The sequence below is a fragment of the Mollisia scopiformis genome, assembly GCF_001500285.1.
Source record: "Mollisia scopiformis unplaced genomic scaffold LY89scaffold_21, whole genome shotgun sequence".
NCBI classification, from domain to species: domain Eukaryota; kingdom Fungi; phylum Ascomycota; class Leotiomycetes; order Helotiales; family Mollisiaceae; genus Mollisia; species Mollisia scopiformis.
Window position 1 is genome coordinate 123,978 of NW_017263601.1, and position 17,796 is coordinate 141,773.

General features: G+C 48.0%; 7 protein-coding genes across 7 annotated transcripts; 4 read left to right on the forward strand and 3 right to left on the reverse strand.

Moving 5' to 3' along the window:
- Positions 1–92: 92 nt before the first annotated feature.
- Positions 93–2,135, forward strand: LY89DRAFT_688022 (proteasome regulatory particle, non-ATPase-like protein). The gene is made up of 3 exons (XM_018215621.1): positions 93–669; positions 724–1,526; positions 1,576–2,135. The coding sequence occupies exons 1-3, from the start codon at positions 214–216 to the stop codon at positions 1,772–1,774; spliced, it is 1,458 nt and encodes a 485-aa protein (XP_018066628.1). The 5' UTR covers positions 93–213; the 3' UTR covers positions 1,775–2,135.
- Positions 2,136–2,146: 11 nt separating this feature from the next.
- LY89DRAFT_688024 (uncharacterized protein) lies at positions 2,147–3,326 on the reverse strand. The gene is made up of 3 exons (XM_018215622.1): positions 3,168–3,326; positions 2,885–3,076; positions 2,147–2,782 (listed from the first exon to the last, which is right to left on the reverse strand). Exons 1-3 carry the CDS (start codon positions 3,207–3,209, stop codon positions 2,357–2,359), a joined length of 660 nt encoding a protein of 219 aa, XP_018066629.1. The 5' UTR covers positions 3,210–3,326; the 3' UTR covers positions 2,147–2,356.
- A 2,744-nt stretch (positions 3,327–6,070) lies between these two features.
- On the reverse strand, positions 6,071–7,748 carry LY89DRAFT_204393 (uncharacterized protein). Its single transcript, XM_018205807.1, has 3 exons — positions 6,946–7,748; positions 6,689–6,858; positions 6,071–6,608 (listed from the first exon to the last, which is right to left on the reverse strand). The coding sequence occupies exons 1-3, from the start codon at positions 7,356–7,358 to the stop codon at positions 6,151–6,153; spliced, it is 1,041 nt and encodes a 346-aa protein (XP_018066630.1). The 5' UTR covers positions 7,359–7,748; the 3' UTR covers positions 6,071–6,150.
- On the forward strand, positions 7,472–9,364 carry LY89DRAFT_204398 (uncharacterized protein). Its single transcript, XM_018205808.1, has 2 exons — positions 7,472–9,016; positions 9,103–9,364. The coding sequence occupies exon 1, from the start codon at positions 7,932–7,934 to the stop codon at positions 8,931–8,933; it is 1,002 nt and encodes a 333-aa protein (XP_018066631.1). The 5' UTR covers positions 7,472–7,931; the 3' UTR covers positions 8,934–9,016; positions 9,103–9,364.
- A 1,858-nt stretch (positions 9,365–11,222) lies between these two features.
- Positions 11,223–12,652, forward strand: LY89DRAFT_688026 (uncharacterized protein). The gene has a single exon (XM_018215623.1). It carries the CDS (start codon positions 11,461–11,463, stop codon positions 12,517–12,519), a length of 1,059 nt encoding a protein of 352 aa, XP_018066632.1. The 5' UTR covers positions 11,223–11,460; the 3' UTR covers positions 12,520–12,652.
- Positions 12,653–13,930: 1,278 nt separating this feature from the next.
- Positions 13,931–16,493, forward strand: LY89DRAFT_204578 (uncharacterized protein). Its single transcript, XM_018205809.1, has 14 exons — positions 13,931–14,225; positions 14,276–14,329; positions 14,378–14,505; positions 14,601–14,612; positions 14,663–14,665; positions 14,717–14,746; positions 14,801–14,873; positions 14,923–14,959; positions 15,087–15,177; positions 15,224–15,260; positions 15,309–15,405; positions 15,459–15,529; positions 15,583–15,967; positions 16,024–16,493. The coding sequence occupies exons 1-14, from the start codon at positions 14,135–14,137 to the stop codon at positions 16,037–16,039; spliced, it is 1,125 nt and encodes a 374-aa protein (XP_018066633.1). The 5' UTR covers positions 13,931–14,134; the 3' UTR covers positions 16,040–16,493.
- A 298-nt stretch (positions 16,494–16,791) lies between these two features.
- On the reverse strand, positions 16,792–17,660 carry LY89DRAFT_721940 (uncharacterized protein). The gene has a single exon (XM_018218687.1). The coding sequence runs from the start codon at positions 17,643–17,645 to the stop codon at positions 16,926–16,928; it is 720 nt and encodes a 239-aa protein (XP_018066634.1). The 5' UTR covers positions 17,646–17,660; the 3' UTR covers positions 16,792–16,925.
- Between the last annotated feature and the right edge of the window lie 136 nt (positions 17,661–17,796).

The following is a 17,796-nucleotide window of genomic DNA, read 5'->3' on the forward strand; positions in this document are numbered from 1 at the left end:
TGAGCGAAGTCACATGTGTGAACCCCAGAATTTGAGCTGAGCGGACCTGCCTCGCGTCGCGGCTAGTGCCTGGAATTGGTCGCGAGAGCTTTAAGCTTCTTGAAGTAATCAACAGGTGAAGACAACAAGACCATCTACAAATTCCACAATCTTTCAGCGCCCGTCGACCTTTCACTCTTGGGCAACCATTTCAAACAGACAGTAACCTACAAGATGGGTTCTGATCCTCAGTATGCGAAGTACCCTCTTCTACCTCTCGCCCAGCACATTTTCACTCTCACCAATCCTTCCGCCCCAAAAGCAACTCAACAGACTTCATTGAAGAGCCTTCAAGATGCCATCACGGAGCATAAGATGGCGCCTTTGTACCGGTACCTTGCACATCCAGCAGAGGGAATTCTGAACGAGTCCGGTGTCAGCGCCTCACAACCAACGAAGCCTCTCGGACGAAAACCAAGTGCAGCGGGCATGGTAGCAAGCAAACACTCGATACCAAAGGTTGATCTACCATGGGACGAGGCTCTGTATGAGAAGCTAAAGAAGGAGAATGATGAGGAGTTGGAAAGCTTCAAGAAGGAGGAAGAAGAGGCGGCGGAGAAGGCTGGTGACACAGAGGTCCAAGCCGCAAGAGGAAAGAGAGCAGAGTTTTGGGCACGAGTGGGTGACAAGGTATGATCTTGTTGTCGGAGATTTGTCGAGTTATATGCTGATGATCTCTGCTAGGACCGAGCGATTGCTGCTTACGAAGAGGTTTTCGAGAAGACTGGTGTCTTGGGAACCAAGATTGATCTCGTGCTTGCTATCATCCGGATGGGCTTATTCTACGGCGACAAAGCACTTGTCAAGAAGCATGTTGACCGCGCAAAGACATTGGTTGAAAGTGGCGGAGACTGGGATCGAAGAAATCGATTAAAGGCCTACCAAGGCTTGTACCTGTTAGGCGTTCGCTCCTACAATCTAGCCGCACCTCTTCTCCTCGACAGTCTCTCAACCTTCACAAGCTACGAACTCTGCAGCTACTCGTCTCTGGTAGTATACTCCGTACTGGCTGGATCTGTGTCCCTAAAGAGAAACGACTTTAAGTCAAAGGTGGTTGATGCACCTGAGATCAAGGCAATACTTGGCGATGGCGAGGACAAGCTTTTGGCGCTTTCAGGAGCATTATCGGCTGGTCCCGGAGCTGACGAAGAAATGAAGGATGTTTCTTCCGCAACGCCTGCTAAGACCGCCGTCAATCTCACCACTCTTGGAAGCGACCAACCCGAAGCAGAAGCTGCTCTCGATTTCTCACCACTTGCCCAGCTTGTCAGCAGCTTGTATAACGGAAGCTATCGATCATTCTTTGGAGCTCTTGCAGCAGTGGAAGTGAGCTTCTTGAACCAAGACCGATATCTGTATGAACACCGAGGGTGGTTCGTTCGCGAGATGCGTCTTCGTGCATATCAGCAATTACTCCAAAGTTACCGAGTAGTGGGGCTGGAGAGCATGGCTAATGACTTCGGTGTCTCGGTCGATTTCCTTGATCGGTGAATAAAGCTCCTCTCTCAATGTCATATCGACTAACATTTTTTTCAGGGACCTAGCGAAGTTCATCGCTGCTGGACGAATTCCTTGTACCATTGACCGCGTGACAGGAAAGGGCATTATCGAGACCAACAGACCGGATGATAAAAACAAGCAATATAGTGACGTCGTGAAGCAGGGTGATCAACTTATCACCAAGTTACAGAAATATGGTCAAGCTGTCAGGTTGCGAGGAAGTGAGCGGGCATAGGGAGGACAAGTATTACGACGATGAGCGCATTCATGCACACTTTGCCCTTTGTACGATATTACGGCGAATAGAGGAGCGTCTTTGCACGAATAGATCTACAGTCTGTCAAAAAGGACTCCGGCGGAGATGATGTGTTCGCCGAATGAGTGAGGCGACTTATATTGGCTTGAAAAGGAAAGACACGAGTCTAACTTCGAGAGTGCTTTCTTGCTACTTCTATATACATCATTTTTCAATCCTATAAGTTGAGCTTGGGCCAGGTGTTAATCACGAGTGTGTCATTAGTGGAGTCCTGGTATTCTCGAACAGTTGGTTATCGCAACCGTTCATTTATTGCACGGAAGAAACTACGTTTCTCGGGTTCATATTTCATGTTGATATCTAAGAATACCTGGTAAGTCAAATAATAGGACATACGACTCAATGTCTACCAAATACTCCTCGCTTATGGCTATTCAGATTCGGGGCATAACAGCCACTCCATACACCAATCTCCAAGAAAAAAATCCAACGTCGTACTGTGATAGCCAAACGCCTTTTATGTCAGATCATATTATCCTTCCATACTCCGCTTAAGCCAACTCAGAAATTGCTCCTCCCATCTGCTTGAAAACCAACGATGTATCTCCTCTTTGCCTGGCCGTCGCCGCCCCAATCGATAGGGATAATGGTAAGCAAGTTCGCAAAGAGACTTCCATCCTTTCTATAATTCAAAAGCTCTACTCTGGCCTCTTCGCCTGTCGCAATTTTCTCACGCAACTCTTTTCTTGCGAGTGCATTGGCTTCGTGGACTCGTATATCTTGATGAGCCTGACCTGGTGAATACTGGAGGAAGCGGCAATTATGTCCCATAATTTCGTCGCTTTTATACCCGGTTAATGCTTCGAAGGCTTCGGAGCAGTATACCAATGGTAAGTCTGGTTTTTCGGCGTCGGCTAGTACCAAGGCTACAGCACCGTCGACGTTTCCTATATGTATCGTTGGATTTGGACGATTGTAAACACGGATCTGGACATGTTCAGTACTACTTGAGCACCGATATGGGGAGTTGAGATAAGAGGTACTGTATACGGTGCGTGGAAAGAGGAAGGAAAAAGCAATTCAACATACCAATATCGACATGATATCAATGCCGCTGGGCGAATAGAGCCCCGGATAGATAAGAGGATCACTGGGTCTGGCCTGCTGATTCGAATACGTGGTGGTGGTACCATGAGACACTGGCAAGTCCGTCACAGGCCCTACAAATGTACTCCCAGAAGCACCATTCACCGCATTCCGTGAAGCATACGCGCGACGAAGCTATAAAAATGTCAACCAGCCATTCCCCACGTGACGGCCCCCCGCAGGACCCTAAATCCATCCCAGGTAGCAGTGCCAAGGAAAATCTCACCTCCTCCAGCTTCTGCGCCTGTGCTTGGTATTCCGGATTCATACCCCTTGAACAATAACGACCATATCTGGGCAACGACACTCCAGAATAATGTAAGTGTCTACTATATTTTTCTCTGCATGATGAGTTTATGTTTCTGCCACGCGAACTTTTTGGTTTCTTGCTAGTTTGCTCGGTTTCCCCATTTTTTGGAAATGCATTTTGGTAGGCGCGATCTGGAGGCCGTCTCGACCACCTTGAGATCGGGACGCACTTCCAGCCAGCGAGAGTGCCGGACCCGGCTTCGCTTATGCCGGGTAATCGTTACGTATGTGGACTGGATGTTTCTATTCTCTGATTTCAGGGTATTGCTCTCGTGGAGGCGTCTCCGCCGTTGACTTGATTTGCGGTATTTTGATGCACGTGATTCAAGCAGCTGCTGAGTGGCTCCTGGGGCACTCAGTGGAGCTTTGTGTACGGTGTGTTACGTTCTGTTGCTTGTCTTTGAAGCTCCAGTTCCTTGGGGATGTATTGCCGGATTATTTTGTCCTCTGTCGTCCCGAGACTCCCGGTGATGATCTCGAAAGTGCGAACGTCATCATGGAGCATATGTGACACAAATCTCGAAATTGATCATAGTGACATGGTCTACTACTGGGATAGCGGTTCCTCGCAGATGCAAGATTGAGCTTACGGTGCCGCATCTTGAGATCAATCATGGACGTTTTATACTCTTGTTGAACATCGTTGCTTAATTCAGTCAAGACAAACAAAAGAAAACCAAGAAAGAAATTAAGAAGTGTCTACTATTTCGAAAGTTTCCTCCAACTTCTCGATCTTACTAAATAATCACCCTCATTCCAGCTTTCACATTTGTACAGGCCTGCATTTGTATCAAACAAAACATCACTGCCATAAGTAACGGTCAAATATAAATTAATTCATCTCCTTCACTCTCAAACAAATCCAAAAATTGAAAGAGATGAAAGCTACGATCTTCATACTTTGATAGTCGCACCAAAACGCATGAGGCTGAGAGGATATTTTCCGAGTGGTCGAATTCCTGCATACTTCGTCACGTGATTAGCATGTTTCTTTTTCTTGCATGCAGATGATATATGCTTAATGATGAATGTGGTGTACTAGGGATCGGAGTAAGACTTGAAATTCTGATAGAGAGAAAAAAGAACCGTGCGTTGATCGATTTTAGAGGTTGGTTTTAGGAAAGTCTGAAAATGGTTCGTGCCCATGCATAGCAGGAACCCTTTTTGATATTTTAGAATTTTTACATTAAAAGTAGGAAAGAGCTTGAGTAAAGAAGAAGTATCATTGGGGGGAGAGTAATTTACAAGACGAGAATACTTCATAGGTGGGAAAGTATCAGAAGGGGAGAGCATCTCCCAAGAGGAAAATGTCTCCTAGGAGGAGAAAGATACACATGCAGAAAGCACTTCACAATAGGAAAAAAAAAACTTGAGAAGAGAATATACACTAATACAAGGAGAGTAATTTACAGAAAGAGAGCAACTCACAGTAGGAAAATACATCACAAAACAAGAGTACTTTCTAGAAACAAAAGTGAACAAATTCGAGAGCGAACAATATTCTGCCATCAAGTTTGGTTGTAGGCCGAGTCTTTGAGCTGAAGCAACAACTATTCACTGACAACAAACAATAGGCCTTGACAGCAAAAATCAAAACAATACACACTATGTCTTCACACCAGCATCCAAACCCCCATATAACAAGAACCACAATTCAATCCACTAACACCAAATATGACCTAACCTCCCACCCTGACATATCGCCTCCACGGAATCCCCAAAGACGAAACTGCAGCCTCATATATATACCCTCTATCCGATTCTTTGCCCAGCCCCCCAAGATATATCGCCAGATTTAAGAGCGAACACCAAAGCCCCCCTGATGTTCAAGAAACACTCATTCACTCTCCAAACCCGCGACGGACCATCCCCCCGCCTCCCAGTAACTACTCCAAGCGGACACTACGGAACCCTCCTCATCCACGAGAGACATTGCGTTGTATGACAAGCACTCGGGCTCTCCTGGTGCTGCTGCTGTCTTCGACGTACGTGGCGTGGATTTTCCCATTAACGCCTTGAAACCTTGGAAATTTTTGATGAGGTTGAAGAACAAGAAGAGACATAGTTTTTTGTCTGGTAATGAAAGGTATATGTTAACAAAAAACCGCAAGACACAACATTGCCAGCAGACAATATACTGTACAATACAACCAGAAAACTCAAACCCATACCCCCTCTCTGCCTCCCCTATCTGCACCATCTCCTCTTATCTCCGTCCCTCCACCACCACATACAAATCTTCTCCTCTCCACTCCACTGACCAAAATTCACCATCTCCGCTATCTAATCCGACCCCCTCAAACCCCGAAACATGTCTCACCAACACGATCCTCAATACCCCCATTCTCATGCCAAGACCTATAGTCAGCTGAAGAAAAAATATCTAGAAACATCACGTCTTCCACAACCGCAATCATGGCATCCAAGCCCACACTTGCATAGTGGCTTGGCATTGACTGACTAGTCCCCACCACCAGATCTCAGCCTCGTCAAGTATCACTCACATTCATGGAGTTCCTCAAATTGAACATTTCTTTTCTGTATTAAAGTTTCTTCTTCTTCTGAGCAAGCTGAAAAAGAGCTGGCGGATTTGCTGTAAAACACGTACAATACAATACTCTTCGCAGCATCCAGCTGGTAGTCTTGGGAAGATATTTGTGACAAGAAAAGGAATACAATGTACATAGCATAGGCCCGAAAATGCGCGCAAAGCAAAGTAAAGCCACCACCTGAACGCCATGCTCCTTCCCACCAGCCATATATGCAAAGAGCTAAGTTGCCTCGCCCGGAATTTTTAAAAAGCAGACATGTTCCCCAGCCCGTCGCTGATGCATCGCTATGTCGTAATTTCAACGCTTGGGAGTTAAACAAAAGGAAAGTCGCCGCCGTTATGATGCGGCTCATCGTGTTGGGTTGACGGTTAACTCCACCTCGGACCCGTCTCGAGATGGCTGTCCAGATCTATCCCCGTCCATGGAGGAAATGAATATCTGCTCCTGTCTCGTATTATCCTGTTCTGGCTTTGGTGCAGCTTCCTCGTCCCCTGATTTCCCGTCCAGTCGGAGGATAATACGTTCTTGCTTCTTGAACATCTTGTAGAAATTGTAGCTCCCCCATAATTGCGCCGAGGCGAACAGGACATGAAGCATTGGTGTTGTGATCTTGAAGGCAATTGTCCAATCATACCATAGCACTCCGAACAAGTACATTGTTAGAGCAGTTTCCGCGGTCGTCCCAATCAGTGTACTGACGCAGCAGATTCGGAAAATCTTGTAGAGGAATTTGTGCTCGTTGGGATACACGCGGTAGAGAATGATGGAGATGTGAGGGAGGAATTCGGAGACAATGTCGAAGGCACCTATGAAGAGACAGTATTAGTAAGACATCCGCAATAAGGAGGCACTGTCAGCAATAGGGCTGGAAGCGACAATAGCTTACCCCATACTGTGCAGAGAATGAACTCAATTGTAGCATCCCTTTCCCGCACTAAATTTAAACTGATCGCAATGGCCGATTGTCCAATCATGATGGTGCCAATGTGGTGGCCAACACTAACAGGGGAGATCTTTGGTCGATAAAATAATTCGAAGACATACATCGCGATGAGCCTGTACTGAGTCAGCAAGGGACCTAGGATCCAACAAGTAACTCTTGGCATCTGGACGTCTCCTCACACTTCGAAGAGAGTGACTTACATTTGGGCAACGATAATCAGAACATCCCCCATGGTAACGTAGTGGGAACCTGCGAATGGTGTATGGAAATTGGCAGTCCCAAACGCAACGTCAACAAAGGGATATGCAGCAAGGACCAATATCAACAGTTTTGTCGAGCCGGCGATATGATGATTGACAAAGCCTCTTCTTGTTGTCTCGTCCATCCGTGTGTACGTCTCTCCATATAATCTCCTCAGCAAGAAACCTTCGAGGACGTAGAATCGTACGACGAAGTAGACGACGAATATAATGCTGATGATGAGTGCACTAAAGGGCGCCAACTTCGAGATTGTCTGGAGGGGCACTTTGGTGACATGAGGTCCTTTGTGGGGAATATCTGTGGAATTCACCACCAGTATCTCTCGAACCAGGAGATCCAGATCTTTGGCCATTGTTGTCGACGAAGAGGAACCCTCAAGAGATGTTGGAAAGTCGAGGACGCAGGGTGATGGAGACGTGTATCTGAGAGGGAGCACTGAGTCAAGGACCAAGGACAAACGTGAAGTCGTGGTAGAATAGTCACACGAGCATTCAGCGTCGAAAGAGACGTGAATGAAGGAGCGTATGAAGAAGAAGATTGAAGACGAAGACGGAGCAGTATTAAGTAGACGCAGCGATTGTTGGTCGGCGCATGGCAGGTATCCAAGCGATTGGACGGAGAAGGTTTGATGATTCGTCGAGGGAGGGTGTGAAGTTGGAGAAAAGGTTCGAAGTGTGAGGCTTCCCAGGTGTTTTCTACTTTTCCTGAGGTTGATCTGAGACAAGAAGGAACGGACCCACGATGGCTTGCTTGCACGTTCTTACCACTACTTACATACAGTGCTTTCCTTTTCCAACTGGGTATCACCTCTCTCAGCACAGCAGCACAGCATCTCCGGGCCCCACCCCTGGTCTGGTCGTCTGGGCTGGGTCACTGAGCGGCAAGGAACTACGGTCATCCTGACTCCCAGGGTCGAAGGGCTGAAATGAAAGTGAACTTACCCCAAGGTGGCTGTGGACTAGACTGGACAGTAGGCAACTCCCGTAGATTGCCCCCGTCGGGAAGTTTGCACGACCCAGCACATCTCAAATGCAAACACACACGCGAAGCTGCAGACGCCGGGAGGTGCTTTTCCTGTTGCCTGTTTCTAAAGAGGGACCGCACATTAATTACGTGGTTCGCAAGTCATGATTCTGTGCCTCTGTGCCCTTGCGAAGATTGGGCCTGGACAAGGCAAGACCGTGTGGAATCTGCTGTGGATATGGGGCTACGGTGGCTGTTCTCAAGTTGGGTGAGTGAAGAAGAGGATAAATGCAAGGAGACTAGCGTTCGCCCATTGGCCTATCAGCGATTTGGTGTCTCATCCTGTCAGGAACATTGGAAAGGAGAGACCCTGCGCTGCACCCTCTTCTTCATTGCCAGTGCGATGGTACCGTACGCCGTTGTGGACAGCGTGATTGCACCGTCTCACGCTTCTTCCCTTCTTTCGTATTCTTTTTCTGCGGCTGGTGTGGTGTGTCAAACAGCCGTTGTCGTTGTCGTTGTCGTTGTCGTTAGATTGTTCCGGCATGGGGCCCGCATCATGTTGAAGTTGCTGCTGCTGGTGCTGCTGAAATTCCTTCTAGCGAGCTGTTCTCTTCCTCCAAGATCTCACTTTACCCGTTTGGGACGCACTTGGAGAGACAAGCTTTTGCCAAGCACTGTCACTCCCAGGTCCCCACTGGTCGATCATTTTCAGGGGACCAACGAGAGATACTTTCGTACAGAATATTGCATGGAAAGCGATACTCCGTACGAGTACGTGATTGCAGCGGAAAATTACCAATACGACCCTGCACCTCCTCTGCTTCCGTATGCGTACTTGGTATTCCCACCAGAACCAGAAGAAGCTCCTGCGCACCGCACCCCGCCAAGTGGATGGAACAATGCTGACCGGCTTCGAGATTCCATCGCCAAGATGGAGATGCACCCCTCCACTCCAGACTAAAGACTAACGAGTAAGTCGGCCGGCCGGTGTGGCTATTGAAGATGAAAGAAGTGTTTGAACGCCACCAGAGCACGCAAGAAAAAGTAAGAAACAGTTTGCTTTGCCACGGCTTCTTTGATCTCCCGCTCTTACATTGTGTACAGTATAGAGTATGAGCTGATCTGACCAGACCTGATTTCCGTTTACCGTTGCCAGTTTCGCAATGTCCCTCGAGTTTGAAGCGCGGTTACTAGGTCGGCCGGTCCAACCAACCAAGCCGCATGCTGATACGAGCTGGTGGAAGTGCATTGAAGAGCCGGTCGCTTTCGGTCACATATTTCCAATTAAGCTTCAAACCAACTAGTTGGACTCCAGATCATGTCCAACGAAAAGCTGCCTTGAAGGATGCGAGGCATTGAGCATCTTCATCTTCGGTGCTAACAGCAGTAATTTACATTTTTACGTTTTATATTGCGCCCTTCTCCGATGCCCTGGATCCAGTCCGGCTGTGCTGCCCTCGGCAGAACCAACCCTATCGCGCCACCGTGGTGGCCTTTCTCGTGGACAGGTGCCAGCTCTCGACATCTACCGAGAATGCAATTGATTCACTCGGCTTAGTCAAGACTGCTCACGCACAAGGAGTGTCCGAAATACTCATTACCGAAGACTCTATCAAGCATTTCTTTCTCGACTTGTCTGTGCATCAAACGAGGTTCCATGATGATCAAGGATCCCATAGCAATCGAGAAGACAAGCTTCTCCAAGACATGTCACTCTGCCGATGGCTCAGATGATCAATGTTTCCGGAGAACGATGGGCTAAAACGAAGATTCAAACACATCTCAAGCAGCGCGACAAAAGGCTTGTTTGCTTTGAAGTGTTGGTGCACTCAATGCGTTGTTCCTCAAAGTTTCTCGATACCCCTGAGAATCCGGGGGAGAGGTCTTAGGTTCTGCGCTAGGGAGATCCGTCCCGGGTCTATGCTCAGCTTGGTCGAGATGCCGAACCACAAATGCGGAAGCTGAGATTTCAGGAAAATATCCCTCAACCAGGACCCTCTTGTCGTGTCATCGGCTTCGAAATAGTTTGAATTCAGGAAACGGCATCTGAGATTCGGAAATGCCTCAGTGGATCGCCAAAACGTACATTACGAGATCGCCAACGTACATCTTCGGGCTAGGGTTACCTAACGGCTCCAATCCTGACCGTAAGAGGCGTAGCAGATCGCAGTTGCTTCGTCCTTTCCTAACCTGGCGAATAGAGAGGTTCCGTACAGATTAATTTGCCAGGCAGAAGGGAATCACAAGGAGCAGCAGCGCGCCCTATGAATGATTGATTGCTCTTCGGCATAATGAGTCTTTAGAGTGTTCATTCATTCGTATCTGACATCAGATGTTGCGAACGAGATTTTTTCTTAGAAGGGTCATGCTTTATATCACATGCCGGCTGCTGTCAGGTCAAGACTGGGGAACTTTCGTTGAGGTCGTTTTGTCACCACAATCTCGGCCAAGTGCTTCGGGATACTTGACACATCTATTCTCATTTGAAGACCCTCAGCCACATGTATACCTCCCGAAGTCCTCAAGAGATCATCAGATCATCCTCATGGATATTCGCCGTGTCATGTGATTCGGCCCCCGCTCCATTTTTTCATCTCTCCTTTCATTGGTCCAGTCGTTCATCAAAACCACAGCCGCATCAAATTAAACGAGATGCTACGTCCTCTCCATCGGTGAAATTCGTGGCCGATTTTGCGACAGGGCACAAATTCACAAAATATAAAGTATTCCGCACAATATATTAAGTTTATATTTAATATTTTTTATTGAAGACGTAGAATAGCTTCTTGATAAGTCAGAACTGAAGTCTAATTAGAAACAAATTATGTAGGAGTGTACAATGTTGGAGTTGGTATAGGACATTTTGATGTTCTCGAGCGCTAAAATCGGCTAGGAATTTCACAGATGGAGAGTACGTCCCAAATCCTTCAAAGCTTCGAAGTTTCCAAGATCTCTGCACCAAAAGGGGCTGTGTCAGCACCTTTTTCCAACCCATGAAACACTTGCGCAATCTGCGTATTATGTCACGATCGCTTTCACTTCGTATTGGTTCACTCGCTTTCCTATTCCCCAGTTACGAAGCCTTCTCAAAGTTCCCCCGTTCTTACAACCTCCCTGCTCTTACAGCCTCGTCAATCTTCTAATTTCGTGCCACGAAATGGCTTCTCATTGGCAGGCTCGCTCCAGGCCCCAGCCTTGCGCTCGTGGAGTCTCGAATTGCCCAGATTCAGGCTTGATGACTGGTCCTGTTCGCTTCTTTCATGCTGATGGTACGCGGCATGGCTTGCAATGTTGATGGCTGTGTAACAACCGTGATACAGCTATTCCTCATTCATGATGATCTTGGCTTTTCAACTCCTCTTTGAACTCAAGTGATTCAGGAATATATAGTTGATATTCTTGCCACTGTCAATCCATCATCACATTCATCATCTACTGTTTCTCCTCTACTTCTCATACGCGTCCTATCATTCCAACACTCACTCGAAATGTCTTCCACCATCTCAATGACGAGCACTGCAACTTCGACAGCTTCAGCAACAGCATCATGTATAAGCGTCACACCCGACAAGAACGGATATGTTCCAGAATGGGCCTGTAATTCCAACTACAACTACTACCCATCATTCGCTGCAGCCATCATTTTCACAGTCATCTTCGGCCTCACGACAATGCTCCACTTCTACCAAGCATTCGCATACAAGAAATTCAGACTTTGCTGGGTCCTACTGATGGGTGCTATCTGGGAACTTGCCAGTTTCGCCATTCGATCAGTCGGAACAAGGAATCAGCAAAATACGGCGCTTGCCACCATCTCGCAGATTCTCGTCTTGTTGGCTCCTATGTGGATCAACGCCTTTGTCTACATGGTGATGGGGAGAATGATCTACTTCTTCGTACCGGAGAAGAAAGTTTTCGGCATCAAGGGCATTAAGATTGCGAAGATCTTCGTCTGGCTAGACGTTCTCTCTTTCCTTACCCAACTCGGTGGCGGTGTTCTGATCTCACCTGGCACATCTCAATCGGTTCTTATGGCCGGTATCCATATCTACATGGGCGGAATCGGGTTCCAAGAATTCTGCATCTTGATCTTCACCAGCATCGCCGTTAAATTCTTCATCGACGCGAATCGACGCGAACGAACCGAAGGCGGGAACCAGATCCTCGACAGCCGACCGCGAAACTGGAGGAAGCTGCTCTATGTCATGTTCGCCGTGTTGGCCCTCATCACCATGCGCATCATTTTCAGACTTTGTGAATTCGCGGCCGGTCTCGACCCCTCCAAGAACCCCATTCCTTACCACGAAGCCTATTTCCTGGTCCTTGATGCGTTGCCAATGTTTGTTGCGTTGGTGCTGTTCAATGCGGTGCATCCTGGTCATGTTCTGCAGGGTGAGGGAAGTGAGTTCCCGAAGGGTCCTACAAGGAAGGAGAAGAAGGAGGCGAAGAGGATAGCTAAAGAAGAGAAGAAGGCGGCTAAGGAGGAAAAAAAGGCTTTAAAGAGAGCGCAGAAGGAAGGAAAGCTTAGTATGGAGGAGATGGTTTAGGTTGAGCTTTGTGACATGTACGCATATCGAGCGAAGGAGTTTTGGAGTAATTATAGAAAGCGATTGGGACATTGGAAGCCGTGGTTCTGAGAGATGGTTTTGGAGCCCGGATTAGCTGAATAGATAGACCAAATATACCTAATTTGAATATTTTATAGACTTCCAGATCGATTGCAGTGTATCCGGCGCCTTCGAGCTCTCTATTCGCGAAGACATCTAGGTAGGTAGAGTCGATGCCAATCACGTGTTGGGTCCTCCTTCCGGCATCCGGCCCGCATTTTCATCGCAACTCCAGCCGTCTCATAAAAGCAAACATTCCAACCTGTCCTACGTGGACACAGAAAACTTATCTCCTGACCCTGTCATCGTCACAAGAAGCAATTCAAACCGGGTTTCAGTGTCACACTGCGCTCGCCAATGCAGTCGATCGACGATAAGAGCCAGAATGATGGGACTCGGGACCTCGACTCTCACTGCTTATTTTCTGAGGCGACGATGCACTCAACCTCCTGCAGTATTGTTTGTGACTACTTCGTCAATATCTGATGCCCAAATTCTCAGCTGGCCAATTCAATATCCTCAAACAACGCCTCTTCCAGCTCTCCAACTCGCGTTGAGCCAGATCTGGCAATGATGTGCCAGATCTCGATCATTTGACGCGCCTGGGCGGGCAAGGCATTTATCTACGTTCCCTCAATGGCTGCATCTGAATCATTCTGTCAAGTTTGCTATCACACCAGCCGAGAAAAAACAACTTCTTTCGCACGGTCGTGGCTTTCGGTGGCTGGTCCTTCGGGATCTAGCAAGCCAACCGGCGGGGTTTCCAAAATCTCGAAATCATGCTGTGATCGACAGAGGCTGCAAAAACGACCTCGGTGTGCGTTACCCTCGCATAGCTGTCACTTTTCACAAAGACCGGCATTCTGAGTTTTCATTGGAGGCTTCGGTGAATGCTGCAGAGGTAGTTGGGATTTCAGAAATCATCTGTCATGTTGTGTGTCAAGTGGCATACCGAAACTCAATATATGTCCGGCTTTCAGCATCTGGAGTCGAGGATCCACCGCAGATGAAGCGCTTCCGCAAGTCAAACTCCGCTGGGACTGCAGCTACCCGATCGTGTAACGTTGTCTCGTCCTTTGGCCTCGAGTTTATTTCACTATCCAATGAGTGTCAGGGTCGGAACACTGCAGTGGCTGCCGCCCGATGCAGTGCAATCGATATCATTGAAGGAGGAAAGCCATTGTGCCTCTTATCCGCAAATAGCTTTGCAGTGCGTGATCTCAAAAGCACCTGTGCACCAAGGCATGCAATTTGTTTTTCCTTACCCGCGACGTCAGGATGCATGAGATATACTTTATTTTCAAGCCGTTAAGCGTCCATGCTGAAATGCTGTCAAGTCAACGCGGCAGGTCCGCATATGTGGTGCGTGACACCGCAGCAGCTTTTTGACCTGAGTTGCTGGAGGTACTAAAGGTGGGAGGCTGCTTCCTAAGCATTGCTGGAGGACGTTTTTGACCCCACATAACATACGATTTTCGTTCCTGATCTTCGCTGTGATAATCGAAAGGTTTTGGAAGAAAGTAGTGGGCTAGAAGAGCCTATTCACATCGAGGCCATGGTCGTATCAGTTCGCGAGCCAGAGGCTGGTACTGTCTTCTCTGTTGTTTTATCTATGGTCTCGATAGGTTCTTTATCAATATGTCTTTGTAAGTGTCCTCATCGATTCTGATTTTTTTGAACTTCTAACATATAATAGCACGGCGTGTTCAAAATGTCAGAAATTGGTCAAGATTACCTCTTGTCTGCTGGTGTACGTCCCCAATTGTCTAGTGTCTGATGTCATGACTAAGATTTCAAGTGGTTCTTGTCATATATACCGACTCGATATTCTTCGCGTCTGGGACAGCGGTCCTGTCAAATGGGTTTGGAATTGATAGTTCGGACTCAATATGCACAAAAGCGTTATTGCTGTGTTTGAGCTGTTATGTAAGATCATGTCCTCTTCCTAATTTTACATTCAAAGAATATTGCGTGCCATAGGTAGCCTTGAATTTGCAGTTGCTGACTTCGCGGTCTTATAGATGACAACAAAAGTGAGGCACTCAATTTATTAACACTCAAGACTCTACTAACATCACACAAGGTGGTATGTCATTATCATAGCTGATCGGGGTCTTACCTTGTCTAATGATTGAAGTTCATCTACTTTTTCCTTGTTGAGCGAGCGGTAAGTCTTCATCACCAACATACGGCTTGGTGTGGCACCTGATTCTTCGGCTAGTATATCATTCGACGAAGCTCGAAGCCGAGATTGAAAGATACGTTGTATCTATTCAACACCTTTGGAATGTTGAGTAAGTTCCTGCACTCGCTGATTGGTTTTTGGTCTGACTAAGTCTGTAGTCCCTTACTGTGTTGTGATTGCGTTGAACTTTTACTTGTAAGTTATCTCAGATCTTTCGAGTTTCTGTGTTCTCTACTTTGACAGAGCCTGGCCATGTACTCAAGGCAAATGTTGGTTGGAGTTGAAGGAAAGGTTTGTACTCCCTGCTAATGCTGCTCAACAGTCGCTTTGCTATTTACGAAAACCGCACTTGTCGAATAGGAATGAAAAGAGTTGCAATGATTCCTCTCATCGGCTTCGATATCTTGGTCAACGTAAGGACCCCCTCATTGCACAACTGAATCCGACCAACAGATATAGGTCTATCTCACATCACTCTTCCTAATCCCCTTACGCTGTAAGTTATCCCCTTTGGCTTTCCCCCAGCCATCACTAACAAGCAAAGCCCTCTACTCCTACAAAAACAACCGAAACTCCCAAGCCCGCACCGTCGCCCTCCGAACCTTCATCGGAAGCTGCTGTACCCTCACATCCAGCGTCGTGCACGTACCCCCACCACCTTCCCACCCCGCCTCAAACTAACCCGCTACAACAGCAACCTCACCGTCGTCATGGTCCTGAACGGCGAACCAGGCTGGATCTGCCTCATGTGCTGCAACATCGACAGTCCGTCTCCCCTCCCATCCCCTCCCACCCAAACTAACACTCAATCAAAACAGTCCTCTTCTCAGTCCTCGTCCTCCACTGGATAACATCCAAAGACAACGCATCGACGCTCCCCTCCCTGCGCTCCCAACCCACGCCCCCCTCTCCTCGCCCACAACACCCAACCCTCACATCAACATCCTCCCCGCTCTCCGACTCGCCCTACGAAATCGCCTACCTGCCTACGCCGCCTAAACGCCTCGTCCCTCGACCGCCGTTATGCGATATCGAGGCCTACGAGCTGGGGTTAAGTGAGTGGGGATTGGGTCTGGGGGGGAAGGGTATGAAGGTCGGTGTCACGACGATGGTTTCGGCGCGGGATTTGAGGGAAGAGGGGGAGGAGGGGGAGGAGGAGAGGTTGCCGTTGGGGGTTGTTACTGTTGAGACTAGTACTGGTGAGTTAGTCAGCTTCATGTTATTGGGGGTTTGAAGGGAGTGCTGATTTGGATTTGTAGTGCAGGTTTTGGGTGAGGAGGGTTGTGCGGAGGTGAAGGAGATGGGGATGAGTGTTGTTGAGGAGGTGGAGAATGTGGATATTGAGGCTGGGAGAGGGGAGAGGGAGAGGGCGAGTACGGAGGATTTGTTTGGTAAAGAGTGAAGATGGTGGATAGTGTTTAAAAGAGTTCGTGGTGTTCAATTAAATAAATAAATACATCTACTCACCCTCACTCTCCTTTCAATTCTATCTGGGGAGCTTCTTGGTGGTCCGCTTCAAGCGAGGTCTGGAGGTAAATAGATTCTTAGTGAGCGATGCTAGGAAGAAGGACCCTGAGACTAGGATGTGATGTCAAACCCTATGCTGTGAAGTGATTAGCCGAGATGTAGGTCTTGAAGTTGTTCGTTCTCTGCTACATAAACCTGTGGCTGGTGTATTCGACTGGTTGACGTGAAATTATTGGGAGGTGCAAGGGTTCATGAAGACGGGTTCGAAGTTTGGACATCAGCTTATGAAAGACAAGATAATAAGTGTTAGGTAGGTCATATATAGATCCAGGGCGCGGATCCCGCGGGGAGCGCAAACGGCGCGAAACGCGCAGAATGCGCACATTGCGCATTTCACGGGATACTAAGAATTGTCGAGGCAGAGATGGATCCTTGTCGACGATGATAAACTGAAGGAATGTGTTTCGTTGTTGCAAATAGTGATGAGCGTTTCGGAGCATGGGTGGTAGACTGAGTTCCGGAATATGAACCATTTGTTGTAACTGTCGTTGATCTTTTTTGAACTGGAAACCGAAACACTGAAAGGTGTTCGCTTAATTGGTGTAGGAAATGCTATAGAGATGATACATATGCTTCTCTTCGTTGCTGTTTACAATGCGATTGAGATTAATTAAGACCGAATGAAGATGTCGCTCTACTCAGAGTCATCGTTCGTTGAATAAGATGCAAAACTCCCCCTTGTTCCTCGACTCCCTTTCCCACCTGACTTCCCTCCTCCCGTACCCCTCTTCTTCGCCACATCTCGATGCTCAACCTCTACATCCCACCCAGGCCACGATACTCTCGACAGCTCTTCCACCATCGCTACACTCCTATGTCGACCCATAGCACACACGATTCCAACCCTCAACTCCAACCCACTAAAATCCTGCTCATTATAGACTCGTCTATACCCCGACTCATCCTCCTCCGTCTTTTTCTGGCTATCCCCATTCACCACCGGCCCTTCGTCATGCTCATACCCCCTATCCTTCTCCTTCGGCTCCTCATCAACATCCACCCTCAACACCTCCTTCTTCTCATGCCTCCTAATAAGCCCATCCATCGCCTCCCGAATCTCCTCCCGGATCTCCTCTAACCTAGCCAAAAACGCCGGATCGGCCTCCATCCACTCCTGGAGCCGCTTCGAGGTGCCCACATGCGCGTCCCGGATGCGTTTCGGCGGGTTGGGCAGGTTGCGCAAGTCAAATCTCAACTGGGGAGCCGGATTTAGTGGTGGGGAGTGGGCGTGAGATATCAAGATCAGTTTTGGGAGGTCCAGGTCTGGGAGTTCATTTTGGGCGTAGGAGGGCAGGGAGAGGACTTCCTCTGAGCTGGGGGATGAGGTTTCGGGGATGGAGAAGGAGAAGGACATTAGGATGGGTTGGTTGGGTGAGAGGAGGAGGCTGAGGCTTGAATGCGGGGCTTTTGGCGATGTTTCGGGTACACACCTCGAGAATTGATAGGGGCACGACAACAGGGAGGACTTTCGTCTAAATTTCCGGTATGAGATTAGTGAGGGCTGA

Excerpts from the sequence above, each read along its gene's own strand:
- LY89DRAFT_688022 (XM_018215621.1), top strand. The coding sequence starts at position 214 with ATGGGTTCTGATCCTCAGTATGCGAAGTACCCTCTTCTACCTCTCGCC. Across the intron at positions 670-723 it reads GGGCACGAGTGGGTGACAAG|GACCGAGCGATTGCTGCTTA; the intron begins GTATGATCTTGT and ends GATCTCTGCTAG. Across the intron at positions 1,527-1,575 it reads TCGGTCGATTTCCTTGATCG|GGACCTAGCGAAGTTCATCG; the intron begins GTGAATAAAGCT and ends CATTTTTTTCAG.
- LY89DRAFT_688024 (XM_018215622.1), bottom strand. The coding sequence starts at position 3,209 with ATGAATCCGGAATACCAAGCACAGGCGCAGAAGCTGGAGGAG. Across the intron at positions 3,077-3,167 it reads AGGCGCAGAAGCTGGAGGAG|CTTCGTCGCGCGTATGCTTC; the intron begins GTGAGATTTTCC and ends ACATTTTTATAG. Across the intron at positions 2,783-2,884 it reads TTGATATCATGTCGATATTG|ATCCGTGTTTACAATCGTCC; the intron begins GTATGTTGAATT and ends GAACATGTCCAG.
- LY89DRAFT_204393 (XM_018205807.1), bottom strand. The coding sequence starts at position 7,358 with ATGGCCAAAGATCTGGATCTCCTGGTTCGAGAGATACTGGTGGTGAAT. Across the intron at positions 6,859-6,945 it reads CTGATTATCGTTGCCCAAAT|GCTCATCGCGATGTATGTCT; the intron begins GTAAGTCACTCT and ends GACTCAGTACAG. Across the intron at positions 6,609-6,688 it reads CATTCTCTGCACAGTATGGG|GTGCCTTCGACATTGTCTCC; the intron begins GTAAGCTATTGT and ends GTCTCTTCATAG.
- LY89DRAFT_204398 (XM_018205808.1), top strand. The coding sequence starts at position 7,932 with ATGAAAGTGAACTTACCCCAAGGTGGCTGTGGACTAGACTGGACAGTA.
- LY89DRAFT_688026 (XM_018215623.1), top strand. The coding sequence starts at position 11,461 with ATGTCTTCCACCATCTCAATGACGAGCACTGCAACTTCGACAGCTTCA.
- LY89DRAFT_204578 (XM_018205809.1), top strand. The coding sequence starts at position 14,135 with ATGGTCGTATCAGTTCGCGAGCCAGAGGCTGGTACTGTCTTCTCTGTT. Across the intron at positions 14,874-14,922 it reads CAACACCTTTGGAATGTTGA|TCCCTTACTGTGTTGTGATT; the intron begins GTAAGTTCCTGC and ends CTAAGTCTGTAG. Across the intron at positions 15,406-15,458 it reads ACCCTCACATCCAGCGTCGT|CAACCTCACCGTCGTCATGG; the intron begins GCACGTACCCCC and ends CCGCTACAACAG.
- LY89DRAFT_721940 (XM_018218687.1), bottom strand. The coding sequence starts at position 17,645 with ATGTCCTTCTCCTTCTCCATCCCCGAAACCTCATCCCCCAGCTCAGAG.